This window comes from Motacilla alba, chromosome Z, assembly GCF_015832195.1.
Source record: "Motacilla alba alba isolate MOTALB_02 chromosome Z, Motacilla_alba_V1.0_pri, whole genome shotgun sequence".
Taxonomy (NCBI): domain Eukaryota; kingdom Metazoa; phylum Chordata; class Aves; order Passeriformes; family Motacillidae; genus Motacilla; species Motacilla alba.
In genome coordinates, this window is record NC_052046.1 from 22,439,376 (window position 1) to 22,457,830 (window position 18,455).

An 18,455-nucleotide genomic window follows, 5' to 3' on the forward strand; every position below is an offset into this window, starting at 1 on the left:
CTGATCTGCTGGAGGGCAGGAAGGCTCTGCAGAGGGATCTGGACAGGCTGGATCATGGGCTGAGGCCAATGGTGTGAGGTTCAACAAGGCCCAGTGCTGGGTCCTGCCCTTGGGTCACAACAACCCCAGGCAGTGCCACAGGCCGGGGCAGAGTGGCTGGAAAGGACCTGGGGGTGCTGGTGACAGCAGCTGAACATGAGCCTGGATCAGCAATAGTGTGGCCAGCAGGGATTGTCCCCCTGTACTGGGCACTTGTGAGGCCACACCTTGAATCCTGTGTCCAGTTTTTGGCTCCTTATTACAAAAACACACTGAGGGGTCCTGATGTTTGTTGAAAGAAGAGCTGGGGAAGAGTCTAGAAAACATGTCCTAAGAGGAGCAGATAGAAATGGCATTTTTTATTCTTGAGAAATGGAAGCTCAAGGAGGAACTCAACCTCTCTACAACTACAAGAATGTTGTAGCCAGGTGGGGGTCAATCTCTTCTGCCATGTGTCAAGGAAAAGAAGAAATTGCCTTAAATTGCACTAGTAGAGGTTCAGATTAAGTATTAGAAAATAATTTTTCACTGAAAGAGTAAACAGGCATTGGAATAAGTTGCCTAGGGAAGTGATGGAATCATCATCTCCGGAAATGCCCAAGAGGTGTCTGGATGTGGCACTTGGGAATATGTTGTGCTGCATAAGCAGTTGGACTAGATGGTCTTAAAGGTCTCTTCTAATCTTGATGATTCTGCAAACCCAGGAGCCACCACATCAGTGAAACAGCTGGATCACCAATACATCACCACAATACATTACCTGACTAAATGGGTAGAAATAGCTGGGCAATATGCTTCCAGCTGTACTGGTCTTATGTACACCTGACAGAGGAGCTGGGCTGGGTATGTAAACCACCAGCAGTAAATCTGTAGATATCAACTGTAAATTGAATATACTGTAAATTAAAATACTGTCATCAGTTCATTCATCAGTTAAATCTGAAAGAATTCTGTCCTCCCTAGACCACAGATCTGTTATTGTAACTCCATTAAGTCAACAATGACAAGACAGCTAAAAATCCTGACTATAATTTTACAAATTATCTTGAATACAACTCATAATTAAAGCCTCCTATGGAGGCCTCAGTTGTTTGAATAACTGCAATTCCGCAGAACACATATACTTAACACTATGAATAGGGCCTATTTTTAAAAAATGCAGGCACAGAACATGAAGAGATCTAGGATACCTCAGTGTATATATTTAGCTTTCTCTTAATATATACTTTAGAAAATTAGTAATGATGATGATCTTTTCTAGCATTCAATGTACACTAAAGTCTCCATTCTAACCTATAATCCTTCCTCTCCTTAATTCCCACAGAAGACTACTTTTGTGATAAATAGAGATAATGTCAAGCATCAAATACTCTCTATCATGTCTTTTAATAATTAACCATCAACACAGGCTTAATTCAGATGAACTGCTCAAAAAAACCCAAACACGCACACACAAAAAGACAAAAGACAAAACCCCTGTGCTTAGAGCATCAAACAAGCTAAACTACAGCTCAAGAACACGTGTTGTGAGCAGAAGCATACATTTTGCTTCTTTTAAAAGCTTACTTAAAAATCAGAGATCCAGACCAGTGGAGAAAGAGAGAAATAGAGAGAGAGAAATAGAGAGAGAGAAAGAGAGAGAAAGTCATACAAAGAAGTATTTGATCTGTATTTGGTTTAACAAAGCAGTACTGTTTCACTTGAAACAGTAATTCTTCTCTTGAATTCTTTTCTTCCTAGGCTATACTTGATCCCTCAGCAAAAAAACCCAAAAAAACCAACAACAACAACAAAAAAACCCAAACAAAAACAAACAAACAAACAAACAAACAAAAAAAGCACCCCAAAAAAAACCCCAAAAACCCCCCAAAAAACCCCCAAAACCACACGCATTTATAATATACTGGTTAAACAAAAAGCAACAAAAAATTGGCATTTCTGGCTGTTTAAAAAGCCTTTTATTTAAATTTGAAAGTTAAAAAAGCCTTTTATTTGAACTTGAAATTTAAATTTGGAAACAACTCTTTTATCTGACAGTCTTACAGAACTGTCTTGGTACCAAAATCAAACTGAATTAGAAATTAATTATGAATAGCAAATTATTTGTGTGTCAATTTTAGCCACTTTGGCTTGCATGTAATAACTTCATTGTTGCCAACATAAAGCAGATATTCTCCCTGCACACACTTTCTATACATGAGTTAATATTGCCATTTAAACAGCTATTTCAATTATCAGTTATTTCTGTTCTCACTAAATGCATTAGGTATGTCATCTTGGCAAAGGCAAGTATTTGAAAGGAGGAGACTAGGCATTTAAAGGTGTTTGTATGACTGCAGTACAAACAGAATAGAGAACTAATCTTTTTCAGAGCATTCTTACAAATCAAAGCCACTTGTATAAACACAGTAAGATGGGTACAAGTTACAAACATATGTAATACAACATAGCATTAAAAATGATCCCATTATTACCTAACCAATTTGATCGTGAAAAGAGCTGCAAGCAACTTCTTGCTGAAATTTTATATTTTGTCATTAAAATGTAAGCAAGTTTTTACCATGTGCACCATATATAAATCAGTGAATGATCTTAAACAACTGCTACTTAACCTGCCATGGTAAATTTAAGGGAAGTAATCACAAAGCACTAAGTTCAGGCGAGCAACACCTTGCTTCAAGGTCTCACTTTGTAAGGAGACAGCCAAATGAAAACCTGCTGCCTTCACTCACAGCTGCAGAATTGAAATCCGACACCTCCTTCAGAGGGGCAGGCAAACACGTTTCCAAATACTTGCTTCAGAGAACATCTACAGTTTTTTCTTGATTACATTCACTACTTAATCAGTGGACAATTTTAAATAGTTAAAGTTAAAATGAAGTCACTACCATAGCCAGCTGTATCATAAGAAGCATTACACAGACTTGAACTCTTATGGCAAGATAAATATACAACCATAAAGGCAAAACAGGCTTTGCCATATATGGTGTGCTATCCCAATACATGCTGCAATTTCCAAACCACATTTCTTTGGGGAGAGGGATGAAGGGGTACAAAAACTACTTCTAATGCACACACTGAAAACCGTAGGGTAAGACTGTGGAAAAGGTACTGTATAAATACATAGCAATAAACAATTTTCTGAAACATCTTATAGTCTAAATAAACAAAACAGTTTAAAAGCATAAGGGAAAATAAATACAGCACAAGGACTTATGCATGACTCCACAGGATGCAAAGCTCTTATTTCTTCCTTTGTTATACTCTTTAAGCTAGAGTGAGGGAGAAATTTAAAACAGTACATCTCCATCTTCTTTTATCTTCCTGACGATTGCATGTAAAATAGATCAGTAGTTAAACACTCTAGACAGGTGGTTTCAATGATTTATTCTGGTCAAAATTATGATCTTTGCACATGATCTGATAATTCTTGATTGCATAATGTTCATTCAGTAAAACAGTTCCTGTGTATCAAATCTGGTAGTGCATCCTACTCCACAGGTAGGAGCTTACAAAAATTGAAGTCACACTCTCTGTAGCAATCTTTTCATAAAACACATGACAGTTCAATAGGGAAAGTTCAGTGGCCCAGTACAGACCATAAACATATAGCCTCATTTACCAGTCACACTGTCTGAAATACAATCTCAGAATTTTGGTGCATAAAGACACTAGTAAATGTTTCACAGGGAAAATAAACAGTGAAAAAACTACTTATTACAGCAAAGAAAATATTCAACACGCACTACCTCTAGTTCTTCCATGAAAGACAGAACTAAGAGAGCCCTGTCTTGTGTGTATTGCAAGTTGAACATGAGTCAACAGTGCCCTGGCAGCCAGGAGGGCCACCAGGAGCCCTGTCCTGGGGGCATCAGGCACAGCATCGGTAGCCGAGCGAAGGGATTGTCCTGCTCTGCTCTGCACTGGGGCGACCTCACCTCCCTCACCTCGACTGCTGGGGACAGTTCTGGGTGCCATAGTATAGGAAAGACAGAAAGCTACTGGAGAGTGTTCAAAGCACGGCCACAAGGATCATGAAGGGCCTTGAGGAGAAGCTGTATGAGGAGTGGCTATGGTCACTTGGTTTGTTCAGCCTAGAGAAAAGGAGACAGGGGAGACCTCATTGCAGTCTGCAACTTCATCATGAGGGGAAGAGGAGGGGCAGACACTGATGTCTTCACTCTCATGACAGAACTTAAGGTAACAGCATGAAACTGAGCCAGGGGAGGTTTAGTTCGGATATTAGGAAAGTATTTTTCACCCAGAGGGTGGCTGGGCAGTGGAACAGACTCCCCAGGGAAGTGGTCACGGCACCAACCTGACAGAGTTCAAGAAGTGTTTGGACAATGCTCTCAGGCACCAAGTCTTAGGGAATGAGTCTTAACGATGATCCTGTGCAGGGCCAGCAGCTGGATTTCAATTATCCTGATGGGTCCCTTCCAATCGAGCATATTCTATTACTCTGTGATGGCATGTCCTTAATTCTTACCCTCATTCTCATTTATAATGTTGTTTCCATCAGCAACTTCAAAGGAAAGATAACAGGTCCTGTGGCTAGCATAAGACTACTTTTATTTTCACTGTCTGGCTATCACACACACAAAACTTTTTAAGCACCATGTTCATGCTCCTCCCTATGGTACACTAATTTGTCTTCTCCAGTCAATGAAACTACATGGAATTTTACTATCAATCCTATTCCTTCCAAAGAGGATTTATAGTTGACAGGAATACACAGATGAACAGTACACTTGACTAAATTTTATTTCCATAGCAGAAAGAGTTAAAAATAATAAAGGCTCCTGCATTAAGTGCATAATTTCCTCAAATGACTTCTCAGCTATGCAGTAGCATTTTCAACACAGGAATTCTAATGGCTATTTTTACTGGTATTTTTTTCCTTTTTTTTAACAGAATATCACAAGTGAAATGATTAAATACTTAACAGATACTGAACACTAGAAGAACACATCAGGTATTCTTTTTATTCAGCTGCTTTTTGAAATATTTTCTTCCCTTGACATCAGCAACTATCCTATCTTCACTATCTACTCCTTCAAGCTTTCTTTTACCCAGAAGCTCCTCCGCATGTCTATGAATAAATCTAGAAAGTATTTTTTCCTGATTTATAATCCTCAGAAAAATAGTACTTAGGGATTGCCATCAGATCAAACACTGATATTGCAGAATTTTTGGTCTGCATATGTCTTAGCATACCCTTTTTAATTGCAGACAAAAATGAAGTCATTCTGGACCAGCCACCAACTTAGGCAGAAATTTGGTCTTGATTCACAAGCTAAACCGAAAAAAGTCAAACTAGGTATTTTTCCTGTAATTAGACAAGATCATCTCTGGTACTTTGCACAGGCAAAACAGAAAATTCCTTAGTGAATAAGATATTTACTTTCATATATAGAAGATTAACAGCTTGTATAGTCAAGTAGTAAAAGATACATGTAGTATCCCACACAAATTATGAATCTAAGGTTATCCTCCAGCACTGTCTTCTCAGTCGCCTCTTTAGCAAACATCACAGCTCAAAAGATAGGTACTCAGGAGAAACATTTAAGACAAAAGACCATTCTCTTATCTGCAGAGATCATTGAAAGAAAATCTCTTACATGAAAATCTCTCAGTCAGGCTTAAGCATGCACAAAATGCAGTTGGTTCATGCATTACTGCAGGCCATAGGGATTTAGCTTACATATTTCCCATGTGATGCACATTCCAGAAATTCTTTAATGATTTTATAGTCTTTCACTTCTTACATTAAAGTAAATTATGGACACTTCCAGAATTATGAGTATCCAATTGTATGCTTTGTTCTCCTTCCAAGAAATGGAGATGATGCACATACACAGGACAGCAACGTGCATGAAACAACTGCCTCGGAGGCTATTTAGAAGATCTTTAAGCTGATTGAAATACAACCATTGGATATTTTATAAAAACAAGCATTTTTTCTAAGAAATTCAGAAATACATGAGTAACAATTTGGCAAAACAGTTGTAACTTAAGGCTATCTCAGATGTCCTAACAACTTAAGCTTCTCCTCTTATATAAGGAAGTCTAGATGCCAAAATTGAACTCAGATTCTATCAAACCAATAATGTGAGTGAAACAACTATACATGAGAGAATTCTTCACTAGGTGAGGCCTATACACATGTATATTCTGGTCGAAGTAAGGAGCCACCCGGTCAGTTACCTCCATTGACTCAGTGTGACAAAAGCACAGCCCTTAAGGTCCAAATTATTCATATCACAGTTGATACCTTAAACAACGGCTAAGAAGAGATCTCACAAATGAACAGGCAGTTACGGAATAGTGTAACTGCATAACAAGCCCCAGCAATTTTTAAAGGACAAAGCTCTTTAACTTTTTGGGAACTATTTTACAAGAAAGAATGCCTAGCTCATTAGAAGATATCAGACAATTTACTAGCATTCCTGTTGTCATTTAGCCTTTCCACTCATAGCTTTCCTCTCTCTGTTACCACTCCAGCATTGCTGCTTTTCTTTCTTTCAAGGGTTATAAAGTGTTGCTCTATTGAATAGAAGGAATCAAAGTTTCACATCTTCTAAACCACTAAAATGAGCTTATTACTTACTCAAATTCTGTAGCATAATATTTGAAGAAGCCTATTAGCAAGTCTCCAAGGCTTGATCCATTTTTTGAGATGTAAGGAGGAATGGTACGTGGCGCTTGATGAACAAAATGCAACTGCATAGTAGGATCAAAACATTCCTGTCAAAATAAAATCAGAGTGTATATATATACACTATATATATATATAAAAAAAAAAATATATATATAATATATATATATATACACACACACACAGATAGCCTTAACCCAGATGCATGTATTTCCCACAATAAGAAAGCTGCCTATTGTTTGCTTATTATAAGTTCAAGGACAACTTACAAGCCAAGGACTACTTTTCTTCTGCCCCACTGAATACTAGTTACTCTCCCTGAACTCAGGTAGAATCATCTTGCACAGAAGCATACAAGATAAAGAATTTCAACATGGGAGAATCTTTGAACTAGACTTGAATTTAGGACCACAAGAGCAAAAGCTGAGCCTACACTGAGCTGACTGCAGTTCAGCTGAGAAATATGTAGGTGGAGTTAATGTACACTTATGTCAATTTCCCATAGCTGAAGTACAGAAATAATCCAGAGGGAAGGCCTAACATTGCTCCCAAGCACCAAGTTAAAAACTGCATATGAATGAACCTGCATCCACCCACAAAATAAGCATAAAGACTACCAGTATGACTTCCTCTAGCCACAAATAAAACAAACAAACAAAATACAACAAACAAACAAACAAACATACATACAAAAAAAACTCAACCAGCAATGAAGTTCTACAAAACAAGTGAATACACAGAATGCTGCATTTCAGCTGAAGTATGCTTTACTGTAGGGGAAGAAGGCTAGTATGATGGGGTAAGAAAAGATAAGGTTTGCTATGAAAAGAAGGAACTCTTGCCAGCTTAAAAAGGAATATATACAAGACTAAATACACATGGTTTTAGAACTGCCCTGCTGTTTCAGTGTCCATTGCATCCTTTAGGTTCTTCTGATGAGACTGGGGTACATAGAAGTAAACGTATCTCCTCTAGCTACAGGAACAATTTTATAACTTGCTAATACCTGGTTTTAACACCATTTTACAGCAATGTTGTGTGTTTTACTGAAAATGAGGGACTCACAGAAGCAAACATTACATTCACATAAAGGCACACATTTATGTAAATTTAGGAACCTGTTCACTTATTACTGTATCTTCTTTCCCCTCCCTACCCATTCATTTTTTATTTTTAAGAGTAGTATCAGGCGTGATTCAAACTTTATAGTACTAGAATAGCACTAGAAGCACTACATAGTGTAGTATTATTTCCATGTCCACAGCTGGCACTGCTTCCTCTGAGAAATGTATTGTTAAGTGACAAAACTAATAGGACTGGAAAGTTTGAGACTCCCATCTTCTTTCTGTCAGCTCCAGCAAAACTTCCTGGAACCCTGTGCAACACCTTTTGGGGAAAAAAAAACCCATTCTTCTAGAGATATAAAAATTTCAATGGTTGATCTCATATGATAAAATGTTATATGTAAAACATTATTTTAGTTCACAAAACTCAGAATTTAACAGCTTATAGTTCATCAGAAAACACCAAAACAATGGAAACACAGACATAAAAAGCAGATACGCAGTATACAAAGATTTAGAAAGGAACAGTTGTTCCAATGCCATATAGTAAATATAGTTTTAACACTAAAGTTAATCAGAAAGGTACTACAGTGAAAGTCACTCCTTGCCCATCCCCACAGAAAGCTAAGGAAGAGTCAGAACAATTGAATTTAGAATTAGCAGTACACCAGCTGATGAAGAAGCATACAAGGAGGAGGGGAAAGGAAGAAGAAAATGGGCCACTGACCTACAAAAATACAAAACAGAAGTGCAATGAAATTACAACAGATGTCTACTATGACTAGTACGTGTTCGGAGGCAGTAGAAAAGGAAGACAAGATTAATTTTTTTACACTTTGAATATTTAATTGCCTGAGAACTTCTTAATTGCAAGAGAATTCTGCCATCACAGTGAGGTTGATATCCCCAGCAGCTAAAAAGTTAGGCTTTATTTTATTATATTTCATAAAAACAAGCTATTTTTTTTACTGACAGACAATAAGATATCAGACAAATCAAAGATTTTCTTATTTAGAAAGGCTTTTGCTTCCAAGAAAATACATGCATATTATTCTAAACACATGCATTAGTAAAAACACAGGTTACAGGCTATAGCACTTAACTATTAAAACCACCAACCACCTAGTTTAAGACATACATATAAGTAATTCTCATTTCCATTTGGTTTAGTGGCTATGTCACTATAAAAAATTGCTCTTAAAAAGACAACTGAGAATTGCAAAATAGAGGGCATAACTGATATGACTTTTCTGGAAGAAAATAAGACTTATTAAGGGAAACTAAAGCAATGTATTAATCACATGTTTGTGATACCATTATTAGATTTATTTTTTATGCACTGTGGGTTGCTGATCACCCCACAGAGAAGGCGAAACCAAGTGTTTCATCTTTCTGAAACACAGAAAATTTGTTATGTAAGAAGTTGCTATTACCACATTAGAAAGTTCTACACATAAAACCAAATTAATTGCTACTTAAAATTGGCAAGATTTAGTGAAGGCTTCTGTCAAGAAATACCAATATTCAATAATTCAATTACCAACAATTTAATTGTTGTAATGTAATTTACTGGTCATTTCTTAATGTAATTTGAGGTCATTTCTTAACAAAGACATCACTCAGTGTCCAGTGAACAAGAGGTCAAACCAGCTAAGGGATACCTAGATATTTTTTTCTGCTTTGCCACAGACAACCATCATAATCACTAGCTTCAACTCATTTCCATTCACCTGCTGTAAAACAAGGATAACAGTATTTTCCTTCCCACTAGAGGGACTCAGGGGGATTTTGTCACTAGACAAAACAAGGTACGACTTACAGATTCTGCACAGAGATGAGGTTGTTAAAAAAACAGAATTAAAAAGCACCCTTCAAAGTACATTTTCTTTCCTTAACTAGCTCTAGAAGGCAAAAGAATCAGCTTCTATTAAAACTAGTCCCGATTTCGCTTACTATGTCTTTGCCTCAAGCTGTATTAAGAGACAAAACTTAGATTCAGGATCTGATTGAGCAACAAATATAAATGAGGTCTCCATTATTTTAATATATTCCAGAAGAGAGACCTGAAAGTCTTTTTTCTTTTTTGCTGGATCTCTAATTTTTACCTTGATTGGCCAATTTGTCAAGAAACATGAGTATTTAGCAACATGCTTCATGTTCAAGCTACATAAGTATACTCATTCCACCTTACACACTGGAAAGGAACACGAGTGTACATCAAAATAAGATTTATATTTGAGTATTTTGATGTATAGTGAGTTTAACTCTGAATGTACAAGACCCTTCATTCAAAAAATTTTAGTAGTAACATCAGCATAATGTCCTGACACACCTAAAATATCCTTTTCCCCAGTCCTATAAATGAGTACTTAACTCATGTTTATATCTTTTAAAAGCGCAACTCAGTGTGAAGCATCTTTCCAAGGGCTGATTCCCATGTTAAGGACAATCCCACCTTCTGCCCTGCCCTTTGCAAGACATGACATGAAGCTGAGGCAGCAGAAACAAAAATGTGTTCATGCTAGAGTCCTTGAAGTTCACCATCCAGAGCGCTCATGGAAACCCACTTTTATCTTGACTTCAGTTAAAACACCAGACTTCTTGAACAGTGGTGAGTCAGGCACAAGTTTCCTTCTGAGTGCCAGTGACAGCAATGATCACCAGCCACAACGGTTTAATCCACCACAGGTTCTCTAGAGCTTATCCGTGAAGTCCTGACATGGAAACACATAGTATATGTGTTCAAAACTGATGAACACACTTGATGGGCTATTGTCATCAACCTTACCTGGCTAGGGGGCATGGGAAGCCCCAGAATACAACCCTGCATTTGATGTGGTCTGATACTCCCTCTAAACTAGTGGCTGCAAAACACATCAGCTTTGTGCCAGTTGGAAACACGCCCACAACAATAGAATGCAAAAGTGGGCAAATCTGGTGGCTTTCCAGGGCTTCTCACCCTTCACATGTGTAGTAGGGATTCACTGAGACATGGAATCTGTCTAGTTTCCTCCTCAATGTAAGCATGTCTCTCCTATATGGTACCAACAATTTAAGATAAGCAGTTTCCTCCAGATTGTGGAAGTGTGTTCAGGTTGCAGATTTGATTTTGAAAAACTGTGGGTAGGTGTATATAGGGAAGATGAAGTATGTTTGTATAGTTTTTCTATAGAGACAGAACTCTGACCAGCTACAATCATAAGAAAAATATATGGTTTCTTTTGATACTGAAATTTGCCTATGCTTTTTAATTACTTCAAGCCATGAGACCAAAATAGTTTTGCCATATTTTTCATTTTAAATTCCTTTGAAATATCAGTATTCAGAAATTTCAAGTTTCATAATTTTAAAACATTTAATTGTATTCCTAATGGAAACAGTAGATCAAAAACATATTTGCAATTTGGTTTGCAGTAAGCATGCATAAAATATTCTTCTAATTTTGTTAGCAATTCTAGAATATTTCATCCATTCTCCAAATATAAAAAAGAACAACAAAACCAAGTATAATCTATATCAGAACAGGGCAAAAATGCAGTTCTTACAGCAGTGCTCACCTGCAAGTGATTTACCATTTTCACACAACACAAGACAGAACTTCGCATTTAGATTAACTAGATTTTTCAGCTTAAGGTACTGTATATGTTTGCTTTAATGATTGAAGGCATTAATATTTGTATAGTATTCTGAAGGTCTCTACAAAGTTCGAACGTGACAAATATAAATGTCTGCGTTATAAATATTGAAGAGTCAAAAGTTGCCAGTTCTAAACACTTTTCTATAAATAACATGCTACACAAAACTTAGAACACTACAGCACACAAAATTTAAGGAAATGCAATTAGAAAATTAGCAATTCAAAAACCTATCAGATAAAGCTAAGTGTGCAAGAAATGAAAGATAGTTTCAAAAGCTCTTCAGCACTCTCAATGAAGAAACTAGAAGGTATAGAGTACCATAAAAAAATTACAGGAAAAGATAAAGACCATAAAAATATAGCACAGGTATCCCTAAGCAGATTTACAACACATAAATAAAACTGCAGTGAATTATTGCCCAATGCTTTCTTCTGCATCTCAATTATCTCAATTACCCAAAATGGCTCACACCACAGTATGTTCTCCCTGATGTTCAGCACCACTAAATATTCCTGTTTGAGCATTATGGGAAATACTGGCAAAAGACAGAATGGCTTTCTGATACTAGCTTGGCACAATTGCCAGCAACCAATTAAAAACTCCCCATATGTAGACAGGAACACCGAATTACATCAACTATGAATAAAGAAAAATTTTAAGTGACACATATGAGACATGTAAAGAAGGAACCAAGGAATTTTTGTAAATAAATTACAGCATAGAACTATTGGCAATAGCACTTCTGTGCACAGACAAATATTTAGGAGGGCAGTTCTTAGTTCTAGATAATTTTTCTTAGATTAAATCTCAATAATAACACTCCTAATTTTGTAGGGACCAAAGCATACTGATTGACTTCTCCAGAAATGAACAGAGTATGATCTGACTACAACAGCAAAGTTCCAAAAATGTCTTTTCTTTTTGGACTGAAGTCAAATTTTGTGATGTCTCAAGTTTCCTTAGTAAATCACGTATCGCTCACTTTCTGCACGTGGAAATATGAGGAAACTCAACAGCTGTAGGAAGGTATGGAATTCTGAAGCAACAGAGCTGAATGAAAAAGCACTCTTAACACATGAAGATACAGGAACCAGAAAGTTACAGCTGACACAGGGATATTTCCAGGCCAGCATAAAGAGTATTGGGTCGGTGGTTTTCATTAGCACTTTCTTCTAACTGTGTGTCAAATCTTCCCATACATAACAGAATTTTCATTAAAGAAATTATCAAAAGCAGCAAATAATCTTTTTCACACTTAGGTCTGGGATATCAATGACCTGATCTACTGGAATTGTTAATTCACCTTAATCCATTAGAGATAGTTAAGAATTCATATATTTAGATAAGCAGGGTCACATACATATATGATGTAGTAAATCCATAAGAAACACTTACTGGGTAATTTTTTTGGAGGGATGGAAGGATGGGTTCAGGTAGGGCTATAAAAAAAAAGGTCAAAGTTGCTGTGATTCATGTAATTCACATGGAAGCAATATCATATCAACTATACCAAAGAGTTGCATTGAAATTCTATCTTAAAACCATTTATCAAGAACTTCACCTTCAAGCATTTTGTAAAATAAGTTATTTGGCAAACATTTCTATTACTATATTTAGTACTATACGGTACTACAGGAACTTTATTGAGCTAATGAAAGGTCTTACTAAGATACTACTATACATAAAAGGGATGAAAAATTCTATAGCAGCTGGGTACAGCTTTATTTCTGAAATTCATATTCAGAATTCACGGCTATTGGAAAATAACCTAGATTCCCTAAATGAAAAATTAGAGCTTCACTCATCTTTTTTTTTTTTTTTTTCCTTTTATCTAATACAATTCTATGAACGAGTCTACAGTTACTGCAAAAGAACATGTTTTTCAGCTGCCAAGTATTACACACTGAATCTCCAAAGACATCCACATTAGTATAAGAATATGGAAATAAGTATAGAAAAGAAATTTGCCTAACAAAGGCAGGGACACTAGTACAAAAGAAAGCTATTCTTTTTTTCCCTCTACAGTATCAACAAAAACACTATTAAAAATTGTAGGACACAGGCTATTTTCAGGAACATCACATGCATATGGCAGGGAAAAAAAGCTTAAAATCTGCATGAATAAAACATCAGAACCTAAAAATCTGGTGCTTAGATGCATGTACAGTGTACAGGACCACACCTCAGGGGCTTTTTTTTCATGCCTTTTTTTTCCCCACAGAAAAGGTTGAGAAGCACAGGTAGAAGGCTCCTCATTGGTTTCTGGACTGCTGATCTTCCCAAGACAGCTGACTGATCAGTTTTGCATGAAAAGGATTATTTGAACCCTTTTTTCCTCTTTCCTAGATAGCTGTGGCAGCTGCCAGAGATGACTACAGTAAATGTCCTTATGCATTTTTGTGAAGTAGTATTTGAGTTTATTTTATAGCTACACAGTGTCCTCCAGGTACATTTTTTTTCAAACCTTTTTAAAGGTGGTAACTCTGCCTCCAAAGAGCAGGTCCACTTGTTAAAAGACAAATGCAACACTAAGGAAATGGAGTAAAACTCACTTTACTTTTAAGTATTTCTGTGTAGGAGATGCTTGGTTTATTTCATTAAAGAGGAAAACTACACAAATAGGAACTTAAAAGGGACAGTTTAAACATTGTAGAAAATACTTACTCTGTAAATAGTGCAAAACCATCAACACAAGACTATAGCTGTTTAAAGTACCACGACTGGCATCATTTATGTCATGAAAACTTGCCCACTTCTTAATAACAAGTACTAACGGACGAACTCGATTCTCAACTGCAAGTAAAAGAAACACATCTCAAAAAAGTACATTTAACTAGATAGCAATTAATCAACATATGCTCTTACTTGATCAACATGGTAGTTTTGTATTCTAAGGTCTCATTCTGCAGGCATTTTAAAGAATTTATTTATAGAATTCTACAGTTACTATCCATCCTAAAAATCAAAATATGGTACTTGCATTTGCAAACAGCCTTTTGAGTAGTAAAATGCACAGACACATCACAAGAGGTATACTAGGAAATTTGCAAAGCGTCTCTCTACTTCTAAGGTCTCTCCAGTTCATTGTACCAATTTTCCCTGAAAAAAACTTGCTACCAGGACAGACCCTATGTTATTTTTTAATTTAGGCTATACAAACTTTGAAGGCAGGGAAAAGAATTATTGTGGCTGGAGGACACAGCTGATTCTAAAGTTTACAGCAGGATACATGACAGCAGTAATCCCTGCATACAAACATAAATTTTAAATTTGCCTTGTTCTCAAAAGCTTTTTATGCAGATGACATGTTAGAGACAATATCTCTTTAAATTAATACATATGCATTTCATGAGGAAAAACATAAACACAGCCCTATGCCAGATATGATCTTCTGAATTTCTGATGAATACAGATAACCTTCTAATTAAAGCATTAATCTATTGTAGGTAAACATCAACCACCACAAACTCCTGGGACTCTGTTGAATAATTTATTATTTGCAGGTGTGCAGAAGCAGATCATCAAAAAAAGCTTACACATTCTGGAGCACCTTTTCTAACCTGACATCATTACACAAAGTTTTGTATTCTGCTTATCAGTGCACAAGGAGAAAAGACATCCTACAACTGCATCAGTCGGGGTGCTCTCTGTTATTCTGTAAAACTATCAAGCATGATTTTCTCACAACATATTTAGAGTGGTTCAGCACACATGCCCATGTAACTGGTACTCTTCTCAGAATTAATGTCCTACTAGATCTGGAGGATCTCTTGGAAACAACCAAACTCCTTACCACTAATGACCTTATTCCTGACATTGTTCACCAGTGGTTAAACTAAAAAATATAACTTAGTACACTAATTGTGAGATGCCAAAAAAGTACTGTACAGATAGCACATGAAGATGCATTAATTGGAATAGAATTTTTCCATGAGAGAAAAATGCAAATAGGTTCCAGTTACACAGCTATTTTATGTCACAGCAGAAAAGATCTTTTTTTAGTTGACCTAATTTTGAGATATTAAATTTTGTCTGCTGGTGCATGTAACTAGTATATAATAAAGTTAGTGTGCAATATGGCCAGTAAACTTTGTCTGATGCTTTGATACAAGCTACCTCTCCAGAAAATGCTCAGTAATGATATTTGCACACAGCTAAGAAGTCCAGCCTCCACTAACTGAAAAATATCTAGCAAAAATTGCAGATTAATCACAGACATGCCCCCTTCAACAAACTGCTGTTAACATAACAGCACAGACTTCGCCTTCTAGCTCTGCCTAATCTGCCTACATTTTCTGTGGATGTTTTTGTGTCAGCTTGCCTCATCATCCTCCATACTTTCTAGAGTACTCATGCACCAACACCAAACAGTTAACTTCAAAACAGACAGAACAGCATCCGCAGAAATTTTCTGAGTTTTAGCTTTTTTATCATGTTCACTAAGATAGTTAGTCCCTTGTTTGCCTGAGCATCTAATTTGTTCCAATGGAAAACACACCAATACATCCTCTACATTAGAGGTAATTTGATAATTACCCATGCAGGGTAATTATCCTGCAGGTTGAAGACCTTCAACTACACAAGTAAGTGAGCAGGATAATACATATAAGGCTATCCAACCTTGCTCATTTGACTTATAAAAAGTATGGAGACAGTCTGATAAAAGCTTCCATTTAGTTTTGTGCGCCCTATGTCACCTGAGTTTTCTGGTCCAAGGAAGACAAGACAGACAAGCTGTACGCTGTATGATATTTAGGAAGGTCCAGAACATTGAAAACATTATCTTCTCAATCACAGGTCTCCCTTTGCTATTAACTCACTCCTTGACCTCAAGAAAATATTATTTAGCCTTCACCAGGAAACATGAAGTTAACTTTGCTGGCCTTATAAAAGTGAAGCACCACAGCAGAACAGAAGAGAAGGTAGGATACTAGGACTGCTTCCATTGCTCTTTTCACATCTGGACTTGTCTGCCCTACAGTGATTTTCTGAGAAAAGACAATCTGTGACAGAAGCGACAAACAAGTATATCAACATTAGACTTCGTGAAGCGACTGCTCAATGATTACTTCCTAATATTTTTAATACTTGAAAGCAAATCCTTTTCCAATCATACACTTTCTTGAATGTATGAAGAAGTTACAGTTAACCAACTGATCCAGGACAAGTTGTAGACTCTCCTAGTAACATGAATATGGAACACAAATTACTTTGACTGAAATATTACTAAAAATTAACTAGTGAAGGTAGTTTCTATTGGTAACTTCCTACCCTAAATAGAAAGAAATTCCTTTATGCAAGAACTGAAGAAGGGGATAAAGGAATAAATGCAAATGCCCTAGAAGAAAAAGGCTGAGGCACACTCCTTTATGTACTTATCTGACAAATAACATTGCAATGCTAAGAAAAAAACTCTTAGTTTACCACTAAGAGTGCTGCTGTTATTACCTTCCTTTCACAAGGCTGTTTCACAATCTCTCCCTAAAATGCAAACTCCTGAGCAGACACAAACCAGTTTTGATTTGGGATTAGTATAAATACTGAAGCATTATTTTGGATTTTCCAAGCAAAGACTCTGCAACAGCATACAGACATAGCTGGCTATCAGCTGTCCATACTGTCATTGGCTGTAAGGAAATAAAAGAAGCTGGAGATTATACCACTAGATAACCATTACTATCATGATCTTATTATCTCCAGAATACCTGAAGTAGCCCTTGTAGTAGATATATGGACCTGAATATGAGGAATCTTTTTTATCTTCTGAATATTATAATATTCAGTTTAAAACATACAGCTGTTTTCTCCATGAATTTAGAATAAGAAACAAGAATTTAACTTAAAGCTACTTAATGTAGCTAAATAGATAATTATATATATAGGAACCTAATATATTTTCATAGCATATCAATACCAAAATACAAACTCTAAAAGCAAAGTTTAAAGAAATAAGAAAATACAGTAAAAACTTACTGAATGCATAGCTTCTCAGAAGGAATGTATTTCTTATACCTATCACATTGTTTACATTCAAGTCGAAATCCACATTGCTATTAGGGAGGAAAAAAAAATGAAGCATCATGGTATTTAATTTCTGAATGTTTACTACCTACTCTATGACAAATACAGAGAAAAGTAATTTTAATATAAAGCCCTAGAAACTTTCTTCAGAGTTTTAAATGCCATGATTTACTTTTGTTTATAGCACCTGAGCCACTTACAGACTTGAACTCCTTTTTTATAAAAATGTTATTGTTGTTTTCAATGAAGAATACATGTAGATACAAATTTAGACTTTAGGACAACTTAGGATATCTTTTTTAATTTTTACCAAATCTTTCTCCCAACTACACTGTCACTACATGATTTATTACAGACAACTTTTGATACAAGGAAGGATTCTCTGAAGTATTAGTTTAGGAAATTATGCCAACGAACTGAGAAAGAGAACTAGAAGAGGTCAGAATGTACGAGCCATTTCTGCAATGACAGTAAGAGAGAATCAGTATGTAGGAAAAAAAACCAATTCTGAGTAAACACGACATATTTTGCAATAAAACAGTTTTGATACTTTCCATTCTGTTAAGATTAAATAAGGTAAACAAACACTAACTACTTTATTTACAACACAGCCTGCCCCCAAGTTTGAATTTCCTACAGCATATAGATCCTAACTACTCACAGAACTCAAGAAATTATATTGCATTCATGGTAAATAATCCATATCAACACTAACTTGCAACAAGAAGAGCCTATTATTAGACAAAGAAATAGCTGTATATGTGATAGACACTTATTTCCATTTTACATGCACAAGTTTCATTCATATAGCACTTGTTCACCCAAACACTTCTTTGGATTTTCTTGATTTTATAAGGGGAACATGGACCTGAAATTCATTAAATTTTTAAAAGACAATAATTTGAGGCCTACAAGAAATTTTTCATGTATTTTGAACATTTTATATTTTTACATCTTTTATACACTTTTTACATCAAAACATTCTTTGCATCAAAACTACTGCATAATTTTAAACCTGAGTTAATATCAAACATA

At 36.0% G+C, this 18,455-nt stretch overlaps 1 protein-coding gene across 5 annotated transcripts in view; it reads right to left on the reverse strand.

The window, feature by feature from the left end:
* Positions 1–18,455, reverse strand: part of TENT2 (terminal nucleotidyltransferase 2) — a 45,193-nt gene that overhangs the window by 12,669 nt on the left and 14,069 nt on the right. For all 5 annotated transcript variants that reach the window (XR_005255518.1, XR_005255517.1, XM_038125846.1 and 2 more), the window contains exons 9-12: positions 17,373–17,449; positions 14,064–14,192; positions 12,795–12,838; positions 6,650–6,786 (exon numbers count right to left, since the gene is read on the reverse strand). Coding sequence is in view for 3 of the 5 variants with exons in the window: in XM_038125846.1 (XP_037981774.1) it covers positions 6,650–6,786; positions 12,795–12,838; positions 14,064–14,192; positions 17,373–17,449 (387 nt within the window). In the remaining 2 variants the exon portion in view is untranslated. The remainder of the gene's footprint in view (positions 1–6,649; positions 6,787–12,794; positions 12,839–14,063; positions 14,193–17,372; positions 17,450–18,455) is intronic.